Consider the following 21,530-nt stretch of genomic DNA (forward strand, 5'->3'; position numbering starts at 1 on the left):
GCAGAGGCCTCCGCTCCTATCCTGGAGAATTAATCACTCCCTTCCTTGTTACAAAACTTCTACCTTTGCATTTCCAACCCTCATAATCCGTCCTGATAAGCATTATTCACTACAGTATCATGAGTTACCCATCTGTATTTCCTTTCATCGGCTCCGCCCAGACAGATTGAATAGTACCTACTGAAGCTTCTGCCTTCCACCATGCTCCCTAGCACCAGGTTCCCTCTTGAAAGCTTGTAGGCCAGTCACTTCTTGCCTTTGTAGTCCCTCCATCCCCATTTGAGTATCCAATGTCCAAGCTGCACTTCTCCGTCCACTCTGTGTGTGGGGGGGTATGTGAATGTTTCTTGCTGTGAGGATTTGTTCCCTCTTGAATATAGAATTTTTTGATGTTTTTGTTTTTCAGTACTTTAATATTTCATCCCTTTGCTTCTGTCTTTCACATTTTGTGAGTAGAAGTAGGCATTTGATCTTAATTGAGGATCTTTGTGACAGTTCACTTTTTAGTGTATAGTTCAATGACAAATACATTCACCATGTTTGCAACCGTTACCCCATCGCCAAAGTTTTTCATCACCCCCAAACAGAAACTTAGTGTCCATAAAATAGTAATTCTCATTTTCCCCTCCTATCCAACCCTTCCGGTTGTTAAGTGCCGTCAAGTCAGTTCCAACCCATAGCAACCCTGAATAGAGTTTCCTAGGAGCTGCTGACCTTGCGATTCAAACCAGCTTTTTAGTCCAGTGCATTAATCTACACAGTGCCACACCAGGACTCCAAACCATAGTAACCAGTAATAAAGTTTTATGTCTATTCATTTGCCTATTCTAGATAATTCATATAAATAATGTCATACAGTATTTGTTGTTTTGTATAGTTTTCAATCTGTTGGAGCCAACTTGACAACAACAAAACATAAGTGAACAATAACACTTGTGAGGAGTATACTCCTCAGATGTGATGTTTAACATTTTGTGCCAGTATTCTCAGTGGTTTGACTGTCCTATAGGATATGATTTGATGTGATAAAGCAAATAAGCTTGTGTTAAATGCCTTCAAGTCAGTTCCAACTCATAGCGACCCTGTATAGGGTTTCCAAGGAGTGACTGGTGGATTTGAACCTCTGATCTTGCGGTTAGCAGTTCAGTGTTTTTCATATAATGTCATATCACCCTTATTCTCACCACTACCCAAGGCAGAATCCCAAGGGTGTAGCATGCAACACCTTTGTCTTACAACTGAATAAGGATAGAGACTTGAACGGAGATAGAAGGACTTACTACCTCCAAGATAAAAGAGCTGGGACTGGAGTGCTTCCTTTGGACCTGGGGTCCCTGCTGCCTGAAGCTTCTAGATTCATGGAAGATTGATGCTAAGAAAAGATACACGAAGATCTCCACTGAATTCTGGACCTACAGATGCTGAAAAGAGACAAGGTCCTTTCTCCAGAGCCAAAAAGGAGGGGGACTTCCCAAGAATTTGGACATCTAGCCTCCTAAACTGAGAAAATAAATTTCTGGTTGTTACAGCCATCCACTTGTGATATTTCTCTTACAGCATCAGATAATTAAGACATCAGAGCAGTCAGCCAAGAACAAAAGGGCAGTTTTTGCCCAAAAACAAAGTTCAGAAGGCAAGGAAGGTAGGTGAATGTAAACTAGCAACCCAGGTAGGAAGTAGGAAGGGATTGCAAATAATGTCACAAAACAAAATGCGTATAAATTGTTGGAAGGGAAATTAGTTTGCTAGGTAAACTTTGGCCCAAACCACAATACAATGTTTTTTTGCCTATTGTTTTTGAAAAAAGACTGTTGGAATGTTGATAGGGAATATGCTGAAAATATAGGTCTCTTTGTTATGGGCATCTCAACAATATTAGGTTTTCTGATCCATGAACATGGAATGTCTACTTATGTTTTAGAAACTTTCTCTGTCATATATTCTAGTTTTCAGTGAACAAGTGTTTAATATTCCCTGTTAAATTTATAAGTAGGTATTGTATTGTTTTAGCTGCTATTGTAAGTGAAATTGCTTATTTCCTTTTCAGCTTGTTTATTAATGGTGTATAGAAACTTTTTATTGCAACTTGAGTAAATGTTTACAGAGAAAATCATCAGAACTTATTTTTGTGTTTCAGTTTTATATCCTATTACTTGCTGAGTTAATTATTAATTCATTTGTATTCTTGAAAGTTTTTGTATGTAAAATCATGTCATCTTAAGACAATTTTTTTCTCCCTTTGCAGTTTGATGTGTTTTTTTACAATAATAGTTGTGTTTTCAGTGAAAGTTTACACATCAGTTTAGTTCCCATTAAACAATTTCTATACAAATTATTCATGACGTTGGTTCAATTTTTTGCTTAGAGTGAACATTATTTCTATTCTGATCTATTTTCATTAGTCTACTTTCTCTGCCTCGTTAAATTGTCATCTTCATTATAAAGTAATCCTTGACCATTTGGTCTCATATAGGTGAGTTTTTTAAAGGAGTACAGTGCTTATGGGTAATATTAATTTTTTAATTAAGCCACTCTGTTATTTTGCTACAAGGTAACCTCAGAGGGTGGTTTTTGGTTTGAAGAGTATCTCAGGACAATAGGTTTAGGGAGTCTTCCAGCTATAGCCAGTCTGGTTTTTGCTGTTAAAATAATTTGAAGTTCTGTTCACATTTTTCTCCTAGTCTCTCAGGGGCCATTTATTCTGAACCTTATTAGAAAGGTTGGTAGTGGTAACTGGGCATCAAATAGTTCCTCTGGCTGTGTTCATGTAGACTAGTTTCTTCTTTGAACCTCTGATTTTCTGATTTCTCTTTTGCTATGGACACTAGAGACCAATAGCTGTATCACGTTGTTAACTGCTGTTGAGTCGGTTCCTACTCTCTATAGCATTGCTGAGGCTGTACAGCTTTGTGGTAGCAGAAAGCCTCATCTTTCACCCACAGAGCAGCCAACCTTGTGGTTCACAGACCAATGTTTATCATACAGAATTACCACATTAGTTGTATGTTTGTTGTTGTTAGTGCCTTTGAGGTGGTTTTGACTCACAGTGACCCTGTATAGGGTTTCCAAGGAATGACTGATGAGTTTCAACTGCCAAGCTTGCCACTCAAACCGACCTTGTGTTCCATTTCTTATCCTGCAGCATCACACCAGGATTCCCAAGTTTTAGGTTGCTGTTAAGTGCTGTAGATTCAGCTCCAACTGTGATTACGTAGCTGCAATTTGGATACCCTATATTTTTTATTTAATTGCTCTGATTAAAATTTGCAATACTGTGTTAGACAGCCTTCTTTTTGCTGATCTTAAGGGTGAAGCTCTCAGTAGTTTCTTCGTTGAGTACTAGGTTAGTTCCAGGTTTTATCAGATTGAAGAATTTCCTTTGTATATCTAGTTTACTGAGTGTGTACAATGAAAGTGTTAGATTTTTACAAATGCTTTTTCTATATTAAATGAGATCTTATGGTTCTGTTCCTTCATTCTATTAATGTGATGCATTACATAGATTTTTCTTAAGTTGAACCAAGCTTGCAATCCTGGGATAAATCCCACTTCATCATAGGGTATAATAATGTAATATGCTATTAGATTCTATTTGCTAATATTTTGTTGGGATTGCTTGGGGTGCAGTGGTTAAGCACTGGCTGCAAACTGGAAGGTCAGTGGTTTTAAGCTACCCCACCAGTGATTTCATGGGAGAAAAGACATAGCGATCTTCACCTGCAAAGATTACGGTTTAGGGGAAACCTTGTGGGTGTTATACTTTTTCCTGTGGGATCACAATGAACAGTAATTGCCTTGACAACACACAACAACAACAGTACATTGTTGAGGATTTTTGTATTAATATTCTTGAGGGACATTTGTTTAGTTTTCGTGTGGTGTCTTTTTGGCTTTGGTATCAGGGCATTGCTGCTCTCATAGAATGAATCAGGAATGTTCTCTCCTTTTCTAATTTTTGAAAGAGTTTGAGAAGGATTGATTGGTGCTGATTCTTTAGATGTTTGGTTGACTTTACCAATGAATCCATCTGACCCTTTGTTGGGAAGGTTTTGATTCCTGATCCAATCTCCTTACTTGTTTGTTTTTTTGTTGTTGTTAATAAGTACTATCAAGTTCTGACTCATAGCAACCCTGTATAGGGTTTCACAGGAGTGGCTGGTGGGTTTGAACCACCTTTGGGAGTCCTGATGTGGCACTGAAAGATAATGGACTGGACTGCAAGGTCTTGTTTGGACTGCAGGGTTGGCAGTTCAAATCCACTAGCCGCCCCTTGGAAACCCCATATGGGGGTTGCTATGAGTCGGAACCTACTCCCCGGCACTTAACAACAACCTTTCCATTAGCAGTCCATGCTTACCCTACAGCGCCACATCAGGACTTCAGGGGTGGGGAAAATGAGGGATTTGACTTACTTCAGAACTGATAATTATTGGAATGTTAGTCAGTGGAATGGAACCCTGGTGTGGCCACTGTGCTGGACTGCAAAGTTGGTTTGAACCACAAGGTCACCGATTCAAGTTCACCAGCCATTCCTTGGAAACCCTGTACTGACTGGGTTGCTATGAATCAACCGTCTTGATGGCACTTACCACCACCACCACCAAAACCTGTATATGGAATTAGTTTTCCCATGCCTATCAGACAAAGATGGTATATGGCTATGACTCTACCAACTCCTGTCCTTTCTGAGTTGTTCTTCTTTAGGGATAGTAGTTAACTTTTGCAGTTATTTCCCCATTTTATAGTTATCAAATTCTATAGCTGCTGTTTTCATCACTATCTGTCAAAGTAGACCAGTCCTGACAGGATGGTTTTGTAATGTGGTGGTGCTGTTGTTCTTGCTAATATCCTTTCCTACTGGTATTGCTTCTTATCTACTTCTGGAATACTTTGTCTTCAGTGTAGTGAGATAAAGCCCTCATGTGGTCATAGCATTCTGATAACAGATGCTATGCGGTTATATTAGATTTTCAGATGAGTGTGAATTTTTGTTGTTCTTTTTGTTGGTAAGTGCCATCGAGCTGGTTTGACTCACCTAATGGGGTTCCCGAGGAGCAGCTGATGAGTTTGAACCATCGACCTTGTGGTTCACACAGAGACCTTATGATTGAGTGCTTATCCTACAGCACCATACTGTGTCCAAATTTGCAGACCTGGTGTGGCACTGTAGGATAAACACTGGACTGCAAGGTTAGTTTGAATCACAGGGAGAGCAGTTGAAACTCATCAGTCACTCTTTGAAAACCCTATATAGAGTCTTTATGAGTCTTTAAGTGCCAACTTGATGGCACTTAACAACAATGTCCACATTTAGAGAACTTTAGAAACATGTTTCTTAAGAGAAACTATGGGACTCTTATGGGATTGATTGCTTACTTCAATACCAGGGAGTGATAATAGCATTTCTTCTGTGTTCTGTTGGTCATGTAGACCAACCAGGTACAATGATGAAGGGATGGTAATCCAAGGTTGTGAATCCTTGAACTGGATTCTTTTGGAGGTTGACTGTGAACATCTAAGAAACACTGGGGAGAACAAACATTTCTTTTTCCATAGCACCCTTCACCATTATGTTCAGGAGACCTCAGGATAATTCTATCAATAAAACCTATGTTGGCTTGTCTTTATACCCTTAGGCATCCTCATCCTGTCTCCACTAACATGGGTTATCTTGTATGTCTTAGCATAGTCCCCAAGATCTGAAGTATATCCATAGCAGCTTTCTAACGTGTGGTCTTTGGAAGAACACTTCTCTAAGATATGTTACACAGAGGGGATTTTATAGCTTCATTATTTTTGGAAACGTTTGTATAATCTACCTTGTCTTGGAGAATTACTGTGTAATTCTGTAATACTGTGTTAAGTAAGTTAGAAGTCTGAGAAGTACTGCGTTGAAAAACTGGTTTTACTTTGTGTATGCCTATTTCTTGAAATTTATTTTACTACAGAACCCACATTTGTTAGCATTGGCAGAACAAATTTAAAGCTCTGTTCTAACAAATTTATAGTTTCCTTTTTACTCAAAGCAAATCATACAGCAGCTTCATTTCATTTTGTAATTTGTTTGGAGGGTATTTCATCAATATCTACCATTATTAATTGTTGTTGTTGTTATGTGCTGTGGAGTTGGTTCCGACTCATAGCAACCCTGCTTAGGGTTTCTGAAGCTGTAAATCTTTACGGGAGCAGAAAGCCTCATCTTTCTTCCGCAGAACAGCTGGTAGTTTCGAACTGCTGACCTTGTGGTTCGCAGCCCAATTCGTAACCACTGCACTACCAGAGCTCTTTTCCATTATTAATAGCAGTTGTAATACTGAAAGATGTGAGAAAATGTTTATTTGTAACACCTAAAAGGATCGTTTATTATAGTTCTCTTTATTGAAGTGATTCTCACCAAAAGGGGAAGAAGCTTCATAATCTAGTGATGTAATGGATTGAAAAGATCTAGAAACTGCTATATTGATAGTGATAACTCACTTTCTAGAAAAGTAGAAACCAGTTTGTAAGCAGAGAACTCGAGCTTTGAACAGATGTTCATTTTAATCCAAGAAAAGACACCCATTTATAATTGATATGACCTTGCACGCATCCTAATAACTTTGGCTATTTGGTTTTCAGGCCCATGAATTAGAGGTTGCTGTGTTGTTTTTTGTTTCTAGTAGCCATATAACTTTCCTTAAATAATGAAATACTATTACAGACATATAGTAAAGACGTGGTGTGGCGCTGGGATAAAGCACTTGACCACAAGGTCCGTTTGAACCACAATGTTGGTGATTCAAATTTACCAGCCACTTCTTGGAAACCCTCTACAGAGTCACTGTCAGTTGAAACACTTGAAGGCACTTGAAAACAACAACAACATAGTAAAGACCTGAAATGAATACAACTAACACCCATGCACCCTCCGCCCAAATCTAACAAATGGCAAACATTTTTTGCTTTGTTTGAATCAGACCTTTAAAAAATTACTCATTCTTTGGTGAAAATATACATAGAACATATAACAATTCAACTATTTCTACATAAACTATTCTACATATTTTTTTGGAGGGTTGGATTAGAGTTAGGACTATGGCTAGCTCTAAACTAGGTGCTGTTGAGTTGGTTCCGACTCATAGCAATCCTGTATACGGTTACTGAAGGTTTGAATTGCTGATCTTGAAGTTCAAACCTAGGACTTTGTTTAATGCTGGGATTATAGTTTGGACTCAGGTTGGATTAGGGCTAAGAGTAAGGCTTGGTCTAGTTTTATAGTTGCAGTTAAAATTTTTTTTCTTGGAATCTACTTTATTTCCACTTCATTTGGAAGTTCTGTAGCTACATTCTCTCTTTTTATATTGTGGAGTTTTTTGTTGTTGCTGCAAACCAAAAATGGTTCCCTATTTGAAGTCTTGGAGGTTTGTTTTACTTTGCTGAATTCTGGTAATGATTGTCATATATATGTTAATCTAAGATTATTGGTGCTCTGTCCAAATAACTCCCTTTGTTTGCATATTTTGTAAGAATTTACAAATTCTTTTGATTTTTGTGTATCTGGAAATGCCTACTTTTGCCATAGTATTTTTGAGGAACAATTCTGCTGAGTACAGGACTGTTGGTTGGCATCTTTTTTCTATAAGAGTTTTATACATGTCATCCATTGTCTTCTGGCCTGCATGGTTTCTACTGAGAAATCATAGTTTTACATGTACTTCTTTGTTAGATAACTTTTCATTGTCGTGTCCTGTCTCCCCACCCCCCACCCCCAATTGTTCTCTGAATTCTTCCCTTGTCTCTGGTATTGGCAAGTTTGATTATGTCATTGTGATTTGGGGCGTGGTGTATCTGTTCTATATGGAGTTCGTTTTGCTTCTTGAATTCATATCTTCTCATCTTTGATTATGTTAGGAAAGTTTTCTTCCAATAATTCTTTGCTTTTTTTTTTTTTTTTTTTAAATCTATTCAGGAATTCCAATCACATAGTGATTTCTCTTTATAGTGTCCCACATAATCAATTCTTAGGCTTTCTTCAGATTTTTTTGTTCTTTTTTCTGATTGCTCCTCTTTGTTATTGTTAAGTGCCGTCAAGTTGATTCCGACTCATAGTGACCCAGTATAGGGTTCCTAAGAAGCAGCTGGTCGGTTTGAACCACTGTTTACCTTGTGATTATCCTACGACACCACACCCGATTGCTCCTCTAATAGATGAATATTAAGAGATTTGCCTTCAGACTCATTAACTCTCCTTTACATTGATTTACTTCTACTCCTTTACCTTTTAAAGCATTATCTAGTTCTGAAATCTTAGTATTAATCTTCTGGATTTCTATTTGCTGTTTTTGTATGGTTACTGATTTTTCATTTATTTTTTTCAAATTGTGGTTATGTGTTTGTGAATTCTTTCAAAGTTTTACCTCTCTTTTACTTAATTTCATTTGCAATTTTCTTGATCATTCTATTAGTCCGTTGAAAGTACCTAAATATCAGTTTTTTGAATTCCTTACCAGGTTATTTCGATATCATTTCTGGTATTATATTTTCTGATTCTGTTTTGGCCACTTGTTTTGAAGAACTCTGTCTTGTGTTGTCATGTAAGCTAATATTGTGTGTTGTCTCTGAAACATTGTATCATTGTATTTACCTTTAACTGATTATTGTATTTGGTGTGTTCTCAGATGCTCACCATCTGTCTCCTGGTGGATGTGGTAGAGACTTGAAGTGTTTACGCAGCTCTGTTAGCTGTGTAGCTTAGTTTAGGGTGGGTTTGCCTGAAGATGGCTGCTGATTGTCTTGGGTCAGGTGATACAGAAGTGAGTGATATTCATACGGTAGGTGGAGCTGCAGGAAGTACAGATGTGGCTGGATTGTATGGGCGCAATTTGTGCTTCCCCCAAACAAACGTCAATAATAAGATTTAATGAGGGGAAATTCACCCGCTTCTGGACATGGTGGTGATGGGGGTGTGTGCCTTGCACCTAACCCCAAGGCTGAGCTGGAGTGGAGTGCCACTTGCTGCTGAGCAGGAAAAGTTAGGGACTGGCCACACCCTGGCTACTAGGAGGGCTTGTGGAACAAGGAAAAACCACATCCTCCTCACTGCCAACCTCCAGTGTGTGTCATTTCTCCAGGCTGTTGTGTCAACAGCTACCCTCAAAAACTCATGGCCGCACTGTGCCAGGACAGCCCGTTTATCTGCATTTCTTGCTGTTCCTGTTCAGCTTCCTTTCTGAGATGGTCTGCCTATTCCACCATCTTGCCTTGGAAGCCTGATTACATCTTTTAAGTGATAATTCTCACCCTCCTTTTCCAAAAATTTTTTCCATTAGCATAAACTCCCTGCTCCTTTAGCTTCCTGTTTGAGCTTCCAGGTTGCTTTTGTCACTTTGATCCCATCTAGAAAGTTCTTAAAAATAGCACAGTGTACAACTAGACACCTTCCTAAAACAGTGAAACTATTGTTTGGTTTTAAGAAAACTTCAGGGGATGTTTTTGTGAGGTTTAAAGATTATTTACTAGTGTGATGCTGTGGTTTAATGCACTGGTCTGCAGTATTGGTTTGAACTTCAAGGTTGGCGGTTCAAGCTCACCAGCCACTTCTCGGAAACCTTTTACAGACAGAGTTGCTATGAATTGGAGAATCTACTTGACAGCACTTAACAACAGCAACAGCATGGTTTGGTTTTAAGAAGACTTCAGGGGATGTTTTTGTTTTGAGATTTAAAAGGTTACTTCAAGGCAGTAGTTTTGGGGGTTCATATAGCCTTAGTGGCTCTAGAAAGTCTGGATCCAGAGACTGCTGTGTTTTTTTATTTACTTTGTTATATATTGGAAAAAATCAACTAATGTTAAGGGAAGACAATAATAAAGTTGTATAACTAAGAAAGCAAAATATTAAAAAAAAAAAAAAAAAGAATGCAAAATAGTCATTTTGGAGGTATCTAGTACCAACATAAGGAATCCTGGTGGCATAGTGAGATTACACAATAGGCTGTTAGCAGTTAGATTGATGGTTCATATCCACCAGCTGCTCCTTGGGTGAAAGATGAGACTTTGTGCTCCTATAGCGATTGTTGTTATGTGCCATGGAGTCGGAACCGACTCATAGCGACCCTGTACAGGGTTTCCAAAGCTGTAAATCTTTACGGGAGCAGAAAGCCACACCTTTCTCCCATGGAACAGCTGATAGTTTCAAACTGCTGAACTTAAGGTTCGCAGGCCAATTCGTAACCACTATGCTACCAGCGCTCCAGGCTCAGAAACCTTACACAGGATTACTATAAGTCAGAAGTGCCTCAACAGCACACAACAGTAGTATGGGCATGACTTTGCATATCTCTGAGCTTGATAAAAGAAGCCCACGTGGAGCTGTTGGATAAACACTGGTCGGCTAACCACAAGGTTGACAGTTCAAACCCTCCAGCTGCTCTGCAGGAGAAAGATGAAGTTTTCTGCTCACATAAAGATATATAGCCTCAGAAACCCTGTTCCAGGGTTCCTATGAGTTGAATCTACTTGGTGGCAGTGGGTTTGTTTTGTTTTGTCTATATAAAGTCCTTGTATGCTGTTTTCATGAATAATGTGTAAAACAATATTACTTTGAAAGGTTAAATTATGTAGTGTGCCTTTGATCCTACTTACGAAAGCAATAAGGGTTATAGATGGCAAATTTAAGCTTTTTAAAAAGACTTTCTGCATAAAGGGTTATTTGTTATAGCTTCTCTGGAAAGCTTGTTTTAAATATTGCCTTAAAGGATAATGGACAACTATGGTTTTCATAATTGGAGAGCAATAAAGGAAACACTATTAAAGCTTAGGAATCCTGGTGAGGCCTTGTAGGAGAAGCATTGGACTGCTCACCACAAGGTTGTCTGTTCAAACACACTGCCAACTCCTTGAAACCCTGTAAAGGGTCGCTGTGAGTCGAAACCAACTCAGTGGCACTTAACAACAGCAGTAAAGCTTAAGCACTTAAAACCTAGTCTATTGATGTTGGGTGTTGTTGAGTACAATCTGATTCATTTCAACCCACATGCGCAGAATAGAACTTCCCCATAGGATTTTCAAGATTGTGATATTTTGGAACAATTTGCCAGACCTGTGTTTCCATGTTCCTCTAGGTGGGTTCGAACCGCCGGTCTTTTGGTTTAACTCTGGCATCCAGGCACTCTAAAGTAGTTGATGTTTTGTTGGTAACTGGCTGCTCTTAATAAACACTATAGTGTCAGTGTTTACAAATGTACAGGTTTGCTTACTGTCTACAATATGTTCTCTGAAATAGGACATTATATGACTTGTATGTTGTGTGCGAACACCATACTAAACTTCGTTGTTGTTATTAAGTGCTGTTCAGTTGGCTCCAACTCATACCAACTCTGTGTATAGGGTTTCTGAGGAATGACTGGTGAATCTAAATTGCTGACCTCGTGGTTCAAACCAACTTTACAGCCCATTGCATTATCTTGTAGCACCACACCAAGATTAAAACTTAATGGGAGCCCAATTTCAGTTTTTCTCATTGCTATTACTGGAGCTGCTGATAGAGAAGGTTGCTGATAAGGTGGTAGCAGAAGCAGAGTGAGGAGGGAACAGAGTACACCCAGCCCTGCCCACTGTTCCAACTCCCTGAGCAGCAGGTGCAGCCCAGCTCCTGGAGCCACTGCTCCTGCCATCTGTTTGCCCACTGGACAGAGCCATGTTCTTTGCCTGTATCCCACCTATGAACCAATGCTGCAAGACTTGGTTAAGGTTCTTTAAAACCATTGTTGTTATTGTTTGGTGCCGGTGAGTTGGTTTCGAGTCATAGCAACTCTGTATAGGATTTCCAGGAGCTGGTGGTGGATGTGAACCACCGACCTAAACGATTAGCAGTTCGAGTGTGTATCCCACAGTGCCACACCAGGATTTCTTGAAAAACCATTTTAGTAGTTGTTGTTAAGGACTGTCGAGTTGGTTCCGATTCATAGCAGCCTTTTATAGGGTTTCAGAGGAGTTGTTGGTGAGTTTGAACTACCAGCCTTGTAGTTCAAACCAACCTTTAGGTCGAGTGCTTATCCTACTGTGCCACACCACACCCTATTAGGAGGAAGTAGTAAAGGAAGAGTTACTTTCCCTTTAAAAAAGTCTTACGGGGCTGCAGACACATTTGTTGTTAGATGTCTTAAATGGATGTTAAAAAACTCATACCTGTATTTATAAATATTTTGATATTTAATAGATTGAATTTTAAGACAATTAAAATTTTGAGAATGAAGCACATAGGATATATAGAAGATATAAAGGAAGAGGTTTGTGCATTTAGATAGAATTTAATTGAAAGATTTTAGACTGTGTAAGTAGAAGGATATGGTGTAAAAAAGTACAAATTGTTATTGATAATTTTTTCTAGAAACGACTACAGAAAGAACTGTTGGCTTTGCAAAATGACCCACCTCCTGGGATGACTTTAAATGAAAAGAGTGTTCAAAATTCAATTACACAGTAAGTGTTTAATTTTTAAGTACTTATATTCATTTATTTTATTACCAAAGTGATATATGAGTATATGTTCATTTTTAAATGGTTTGTCAGGGAAGTACACTAAAAAGCATCATTGAGTTGTAATGATTGATAGCATGTAAATAAAATTGTGTACAGTCATAATTTCCCTAAGGAGGGCACATTGGAATATACTCTGCCCTAAAAAGTCCAACAAAGCCATTTTCTTCAAAAGGAGAGTAGATGGCTCCTTCTTTGATTAGGAGTCATGATGTGTGAAATAGACCTGTGTAAACATCCAAATTAGAGCAACTAAATAATCACAGGACTTTAAGATCTGTTCCCAGGTCATCCTTATTCTGGAACATAAGAGGGGACTTTGAAAGTTCCTGGAAAAATGGAATTATTTCAAGAACTTTTTTGAAGTCCCTTCATATGCTCATGATTAAAACCATAAACAGTGATGGTTTGAATTTATGTAATTTAAATGTACACATAATGAAGCTCTATTGGACTTCGCGGCAATCATTGGACGATATCTTTGATATCCCATATGAGTAGAGTTTTACTAAAAGTAATAAAGAAATGACAACGTACATTGACAGAGAACTTCCAGAGGTTCAGGCATGATTCAGAAGAAGTCATGAAACAAGGGTTATCATTGCTGATGTCAGATGGATCTTGGCTGAAAGCAGAGAATACCAGAAAGATGTTTACTGGTGCTTTATTGACTATGCAAAGGCTTTTGACTGTGTGGATCATGACAAGCTATGGACAGTATTGCGGAGTATTCCTGAACACTTCATTGTGCTCATGAGGAACCTGTACATAGACCAAGAGGCAGTTGTTCGCACAGAACATGGGAACACTGAATGGTTTAAAATTAGGAAAGTTGTGTGACAGGGTTGCATTCTCTCACTATAGTTGTTCAACCTGTATGCTTAACAAACAATCTGAGAAGCTGGGTTATATGAAGAAAAGTGTGGCATCAGGATTAGGGGAATACTCATTAACAACCTGCGATATGCAGATGATACAACCTTGCTTGCTGAAAGTGAAGAGGACTTAAAACATTTACTGATGAAATCAAAAAGCACAGCCTTCGATATGGATTGCATCTCAATGTAAAGAAAACAAAAGACCTCACCACTGGACCAATAAACAACATTTTTATCAATGGAGACAAGATTGAGATTGTCAAAGACATTTTTTTTCGGATCAACCATCAACACTCATGGAAGCAGCAGTCAATAAATCAAACGTATTGCATTAGGCAAATCTGCAGCACAAGTCCTCTTTAAAATGTTCAAGAGCAAAGATGTCAGTTTGAGGACTAAGGTGCGTCATACCCAAACCATGGTATTTTCAGTAGCCTCATATACATGAATGCAAAAGTTGGACAGTGAATAAGGAAGATCATAGAAGAATTGATTCATTTGAGTTATGGTGTTAGAGGAGAATATTTAAAGTACCATGGGCTGCCAAAAGAACAAACAGATCTCTGTTGGAAGCAGTACCACTAGAGTGCTCCTTTGGAGGCTCGGATGGCCAGACTTGGTCTCTCATACTTCAGACATATTGCCCAGAGGGACCAGTCACTGGAGAAGGGTATCATGTTTGACAAGATAGAGGTCAGAGAAAAAGAGGAAGACCCCCAGCAAGATGGATTGGCAAAGTGGCAGCATCAGTGGGCTCAAGTTTGGCAGCAATTGTGATGTTGGCTCAGTACTACACACTGTTTCAATCTGTTTTACATAGGGTCGCTATGAGTCGGTACCAACTTGATGGCACCTAATAACAACAACAGTTGGATTTTGAATCTATATAGCAATCTACTGTATTTTCAAAGCATATTTATTGACATAGGAAACTGCAAAATAACTACCATGAAAAAGCATGAACAAAACAAAACATTAACATTGGTTATCTCTAGGTGGTTTTATTTTATTTGTACTTTTTAAAAGATCTACAATGAACATGAATTATTTTTTAATTAGTGAAAGCTTGTTATGAAGATTAAAGAGATACTCATTGTTAAAGTGTTGTTGAGTCAATTCTGACCCATAGCGATCCTGCTGTATAGGTTTTCCAAGGAGCGGATGGTGGGTGCTTGTTGTTAGGTGCCATTGAGTCGATACCGACCCATCGTGACCTTATGCACAGCAGAAAGAAACACTGCCCAATCCTGGGCCAACCTTACTATTGTCACTTAACTATTATTTAAAAGTTGTGCTTGGGTATATAGATTACATATAGATTTATGATTCATTGTGTGTCCTAAATATGGCCTTATAAGCAGAACTAAAGACCTTCGGGAAGTACTAGTTCTTCCCTGGAATATCTCTACCTGGTGGATGTCAAGGGGAAAAGATAAGAGGGATTTTGAGCTTCAATAGGACCTGTTTTGTGTGTTTTAAGGGAGCAATATGTGTTTGTTTTTTAACACGGTCTTTGTATTGTATGAGTGTTATGAGAGGGTTTCAAAATGTTAATGGAAAAATTCAGTTCTTTTTTCATTCCATTTTTCACAAACTCTGATCTCCCTTGTATTTAATTTTGGAGTCCTGGTGTGGCACTGTGGGTTAATACATTGGACTACAAAGTTGGTTTGAATTGCAAGATGAACAGTTCAAGCTTACCAGTCACTCCTAGGAAACTCTATATGGAGTTGCTATGGGTTGGAACTGACTCAATGGCACTTAACAACAACCACCAATACTTAGTTTACTGTACACTGAGCACTGGACCACAAGGTTGGTTTTAACTGCAAGGTCAGCGGTTCAAACTCACCAACCGTTCCTCAGAAACCCTCTATAGGGTCACTATGAGTCACACTTAACAACACTGACTTTGATGTTAGAATGTGCTAGGTGTTCTACTGAGGTAATTAATCTTCCTAACAGCACAACGCATATCTGTAATTTATAATCAAGTTAGTTAAAACTGGAGATGTGAAACAGCCTGCTCATGGCCACACAGCTTGTAAAGTAGCAGACGTCTGTTTTCTATGCTGCCTGTCTAATGTAGCTTGTCTCATTTTTGGTGTTTACCATGCATTCTAAAAACAAATAAGGGTTTATATGCTTTAGAAGATAGCTTTCAAAGAATAGGTACATTTATTATTGTATATCCATATAGTATATGGATGGGGGTGAGGAATAGAACCCTAACATTGTATTCTCTCTTCTTTTTGTTTCTCCATATTCAACATAATAAAATTCCACATATGAAAAGCATAAGATTAAATGAATAATAATTATAACTGACAGCTATAAATAGAATCAAATCCTTTTTTCCCCCAGAAAGTTCTTATTGTGTATTGAATGAAGGTTTAGAGGCTAGATCATCAGTTTTACATGCAACAAATCATATACCTTGTTTCATCTCTGTGATTGCATTCTCCTCCATGCAACAACACTTATCCCACTTTCTCCCTGTGGTTTCTATTTCCATTCCACCCACTTTCCCATCCCTTCTCAACTTGTCCTTAGGAAATGTTGCCTTTTTGATTTTGAATGGTTGAGCATCACATGGTGAGCATAGTTTACTACTGTTGTCCCTCATATCTCTTATTTTCAATAACCTCATATGCATGTTAAAGCTGGACAGTGAATAAGGAGGACCGGAGAAGAATTGATGCTTTTGAGTTATGGTGTTAGAGGAGAATATTGAAAGTGCCCTTGGCTACCAAAATAACCAATAGATCTGTTTTGGAAGAAGTGCACCCAGAGTGTTCCTTGGAGGCCAGGACGGCCAAACTTCGTCTCTCATACTTCGGACATATTGTCAGGAGGGACCAGTCGCTGGAGAAGGATATCATGTTTGGTAAAATGGAGGGTCAGAGAAAAAGAGGAAGACCCCCAGTGAGGTGGATTGGCAAAATGTCGGCATCTATGGTCTTCAAGCATGGCAACAATAGTGAGGTTGGCCCAGGATCAGGCAGTGTTTTGTTCTGCTGTGCATAAAAGGTCACTATGAGTCGGTATCCACTTGATGCCACCTAACAACAACAACAACAATATACTGCTTGACTAAAAATTGAGCCATTAGGGTGAGTTCCTTTCCAGACCTAGTTGATCAAGGGCCTTAGTCTCAGGTTCCTCCAGTCTTTTTCTGACTAGTAGGCTCAGTTGTTGTTTTGTTTTGTTTTTTTATTGAGTTATGTTCTACATTTTCTCCCACTCTGCTTGGAACCATCTAATGTGATCCCTTTTAAAGTAGTTGGTAGTGGTAGCAGGCACCATCTAATTCTTATGGTCTCAGAGTTGTGGAGACAGATGTAGAAACTAATTCTTAGATTTTAGTTTACTTTTGTTTCTAAATGCTGCTCCGCCATTATTGCTATTGTTATCCTTTGTTCCCTCTACTCGCTCCCTCCTTTCAAAGAAAAGAATAAGAGATAGTGAACAGAATGTACTCAGAAACCTCTGTCCTTATGATTGTTATCTATGAAAACAAAGTATGTAAGCTTGAATAGTCTGTCTGGATCTATTAAACAATTTAAAATAACATAAAAGAGAAAGAGGAGATAGAGCCTTGAATAGCCTTCATAGTAAGTGAACTGACCACAACTTAACTTCCTTTTTCCTTTCAAATTTTTTCTAGAATACAAGAGATTAAGTCTGGCAGCTACAGTTCTCTGTCGTCATTGCTGATGCCTGCTTTCCCCATTACTTCTAAAATAATTAATATGTGAAAGGCAGTAGAATCTAGCTTGTTGTTATTTATATTTTTTTCCAGTCTCTGCAAATAGTCTTGAAGAAAATAAGATAACATCTCCATTTCACTAGATTATAAACAAGATTTGTTCCTACTTGTATCTTTAAGTCTTTAAGTCATATTAGTAGGTAAGTCAGGAAAGGCACTACAGTTTAAAGTATTAGGGTAGTGCAAGAAAAAGCTCAATGCCTTTTAAGTGGTTCAAAAACCTCCTGCAGCCAGTGAATAAGATTGTGATGAAAAATTTGTTGCAAGTAGAGTTGGTTCAATCATTTGAAAGTAAGGGCAGATTAACATAACATTAAAGGGCAAATATGAATGTTCATAAACTGGGAACTGCTTGTAATATATATATACCTCAGAGAATTGAAAGCAGTAACACAAACAGAAACTTGAACACCAGTGTTTGTCACAGTACTATTTACAATAGTCAAAAAAGGTGGAAACAACTGAAATCTCTTAGCAGCCCGTGAATGAATAATACAAATGTAATATATACTTACTATAGAATATTACTTAGCCATAAAGATAAATTAAATCCTTATACTTGCTACACATGGTTGAATCTTGAAAATGTGCTGAGTGAAATAAATCAGTCACAGAAGAAGATATATTTATGACCATACTTAAATGAAATGTCTAGAATAGGCAAATATATAGAGATCAAAGTTAATTGGTCGTCTCAAGAGGCTGGAAAGGAGTTCTTGTGGTACAACAATTAAGCACTTGACTTCTAACCAAAGAGTTGTGGTTCAAATTCCCCCTAGGGGCTTCCAAGAGAAGAGATCCGTTATTCTGTTTCTGTGAAAATTTCACAGGCAACCTTAGAGGGGCACTTCTGTTTTGTAATTTGTCACCATTGGTTGAAATCAACTTGACCTCACAGTAGCAACAGGGGGAGGCAGAAGGGGAAAGTGAAATCATTGTTTAGGAGACACTGAATTTCTGTTAATGGTGTTGGAATAATTTGGAAATGGATAATGGTGTTGGTGGCACATGTTTAATATAATCATGTCACTGAATTGTACATGTAAAAAATGTTGAAATGGCAAGTATTTTTTTGTCATAATTTAAAAAAGTAAGGTAGCATAATTGAGGAGCACAGACTTCGATGTCAACACACCTAAATTTGGGTTTTTGTTTTTTTCATCTCTGGATTAAAATTTGGTTTTTGTTCATTGCTAGCTATTTGTCTTTGGTTTAATTATTTAACCCTGAAGGGGAGAGGGCAGGAAATGTTAATGTTCACCTGTTAGAGTTATTGGGAAGATAGCATGAGCTGTTAAATATATAACTTTTATCCCAGTATCTGGCATAATGGAAGAGGTACTCATTCCCTTGTCTTCTTACACCAACTACCTTTAATGTTTTGTTTTTATTTTTGTGTTTTTTATTCTAGGTGGATTGTAGACATGGAAGGTGCACCAGGTACCTTATATGAAGGGGAAAAGTTTCAACTTCTGTTTAAGTTTAGTAGTCGGTATCCTTTTGACTCTCCTCAGGTAATTGTTTTGCTCTTTTAATTTATTGTATTTTTAGATTATAGCTAAATGAAAAATACTGGTTTTGGCTAAGTAAAAACTTACAAAAGAAATTTATTAAAAGCATGTGGATAGATTTGTTCCTTCAACATCATAATTGTAATATAATTAAGATCTTAGAAACTGGATTAAGGCTTTCCTGCTTTTGGGCTTCTAAGATTTTATAACTGCTTCTTACCATAGATGTTAGCAGAAAGGGGGATAGTAATCTAGGTCTGTAGGTTATGGGGGGAAGTTTGCATTTTGGAATAACTGAAGACACTTCTTCATGGATAATGATATGATAAAGAGGCGTATGTCCTGCTGAAAGACACGGTTTTTTGATATTGCATTGACATAAGCTCATTGCAGCCTTTTAGTTTCGTAGGGCACAGAATACAATACAAGATGTCAGCCAGAAATCTGAGAATTGTAATTTGAGGCTTAGTCAACTTATGACTTAATACTTGTACAATGGATATTGGTGATACAGGGATATTTTTAAGAGCTATGTAAGCATGGTAGATAATTAAACTTTAGGGATTAAGAAAGGAAGAATTTAGAATGATTTCCAGATTTCTGGCTTGGTGAGATGGGTAGATGAATTGCCGTGCTTCCTTTATTTATCAGAGTATAATGCAAAGTACTGTTGACCCCTGATTCACAGGGGTTTGAATGGTAAGGTCCACTTGCATGCAGATTTTTTTTAAAAAAGCCTTGTGATGCCAAGTATCTCTGTGTGAGCTGTTCATCTCTCCAGTAAATTGCATCTCTTGTATTTGTTATTTTTTTTGGCACAATATCATAAACCTTAAACATTTGGGACTCATGAGAAGTACCACTAATGATGCTGGCAGTGCTCCCAAGAGGCAGACAAAAGTCCATGACATTATCAGAAAAAGTTGAATTGCTTGATATGTACCATAGATTGAGATCTGTGGCTGCAGCTGCCCACTATTTCAAGATAAATAAATCCAGTATTGTTGTTGTTATGTACCGTGAAGTCGATTCTAATTCATAGTGACGCTGCTATAAATCTGAGGCTGTAAATCTTTACGGGAGCAGAATGCCTCATTGTTCTCCCATGGAACCGCTGGTAGTTTTGACTGCCGACCTTGAGGCTAACAGCCCGATTCGTAACCACTACGCTACCAGAGCTCCTTAATTCCAGTATAAGAGCTCTTATTTATTTAAAAGAGGAAATTTGTGAAGCCATTGCTTCAGCTACACTAGCAAAGTTAATAGAAAGATTCCATTATCTTTTCATTTCATTTATCACAAACTTTTTGAAACCTCCTCTCATAACATATAGTGCTAATTGACTGAATATCTTAATGGTAAGGTTTCCAGTCAATAGTATGCTGTTACTAGATAGATGAGATTTTGGTGACTCAAAATTGTACTTTGATTTTTTGCTGCACAGAAGCATTTGGTGTCCCTAATTTCCATGTTGTTCAAGGGACAGCTCGACCTTAATTTTAAAATTTGAGGTTTATGAGTTCTTTTGCTTAAAATAAGATTTTTAAATACTTAACCAGTATTGCTGGGAGTGTGGTGGCTCCATACGAAAAGCATTGGATTGCAAACCATTAAGTTTGCAGATCGAACCCATCATCTGCTCCGCGAGAGAAAAATGAAAAATATTGCTCCCATGATGATTTAAAGCCTCGGAAACCCTATATGGAGTTGCTGGGTCGGAACCAACTTGATTGTACTTGACAACCTCTATTGCTAGGTAATGAGGTTTCTAGATAATGATATTTCCCAAATACTGAAATTCAACTTGTTAGGCACTCAAGTATGCTATTTTGAGGAAACAATATTTCATTTTCACTTTAAACAGACAATAGCACACAATCTTTTCTTTTTCTTTAAAGGTTTTTGTTGTGGATTGAGTGAAAGTTTACAGGGCAGATCATTAGTTTTACATTCAACAAATCATACACTTTGTTTCATTATAATGATTATAATATTCTCCATGTACCATTAGTTAACAGTATTTTTCTCTATTCACTTTAGTTTTTTTTTTCTTTTTTTTAAACAAAAACAAAACCACTGAGGCATATATAATAATTTACACCTCTAAAGGGCACATTCTACAAGTCTGCCTCCTGGCCGCCAGTTCTTATTCCTTCTCTTCCCATGAATCTAGAGTCCTCAGCCGCTCCTCCTCTCCATGACCCCATCTCTGCCTCCGTCTCTGGTGTCCCTGCTCCTCTGGATAAGGTCCCACAATTCTGCTTGTGCTCTTTTCCCTTGATGGTCCTAGGGTCCTCTGTTTCTGGACTATAAGATTAACCACTTCCCTGTTTTTGTTACAAAACTTCTACCTTTACAATTCTGACAGTCGCAATTAGTCATGATAACAGTTATTCACTATTGAATCATACAAATCTAATCCCCGTCTCTTTTCACCAGACCTACCTAGACAAGATGAAAACTGTTCAATGGGGACTCATCCCCCTCCACTCCCGTACTCTTAAACTAAACTCCCTCTTGAAACCCTGTAAGCCAGTCACTTCGTGCCTTATCACCCTGCATTTTAGGTAGCCAATGTCTAAGTTGCCCATCCCTATCTACCCTGTGTACAGAGAGGATAGCATTGATAATTGATGTGAAGACTCCTTCCCTCTCTGTTGGTATTTAGAGTTACTACCTCCATAAGTATAGGTCATGTTTATCAAATTGTAGCAATTTACCCTTGTTTCCTTTATAAAAAAATTTTTTTTTCTTTTTGAATAATCTTCCTCTAGTTGAGTTCTGATTATCAAGCCATCGAGGCTGGGTCAAATGGGTACTATCTGCAAGTTTGGGTGTTCTTGTGCATCTCCCCTC

At 38.0% G+C, this 21,530-nt stretch overlaps 1 protein-coding gene across 1 annotated transcript in view; it reads left to right on the plus strand.

The window, feature by feature from the left end:
- Nucleotides 1–21,530, plus strand: part of LOC102815678 (ubiquitin-conjugating enzyme E2 W-like) — an 88,625-nt gene that overhangs the window by 29,932 nt on the left and 37,163 nt on the right. Inside the window, exons 2-3 of the mRNA XM_006860008.1 lie at nt 12,368–12,459; nt 18,575–18,677. Of these exons, the coding sequence (XP_006860070.1) occupies nt 12,368–12,459; nt 18,575–18,677 (195 nt within the window). The remainder of the gene's footprint in view (nt 1–12,367; nt 12,460–18,574; nt 18,678–21,530) is intronic.

This window comes from Chrysochloris asiatica, unplaced genomic scaffold (genome assembly GCF_000296735.1).
Source record: "Chrysochloris asiatica unplaced genomic scaffold, ChrAsi1.0 scaffold00036, whole genome shotgun sequence".
Lineage (NCBI taxonomy): Eukaryota > Metazoa > Chordata > Mammalia > Afrosoricida > Chrysochloridae > Chrysochloris > Chrysochloris asiatica.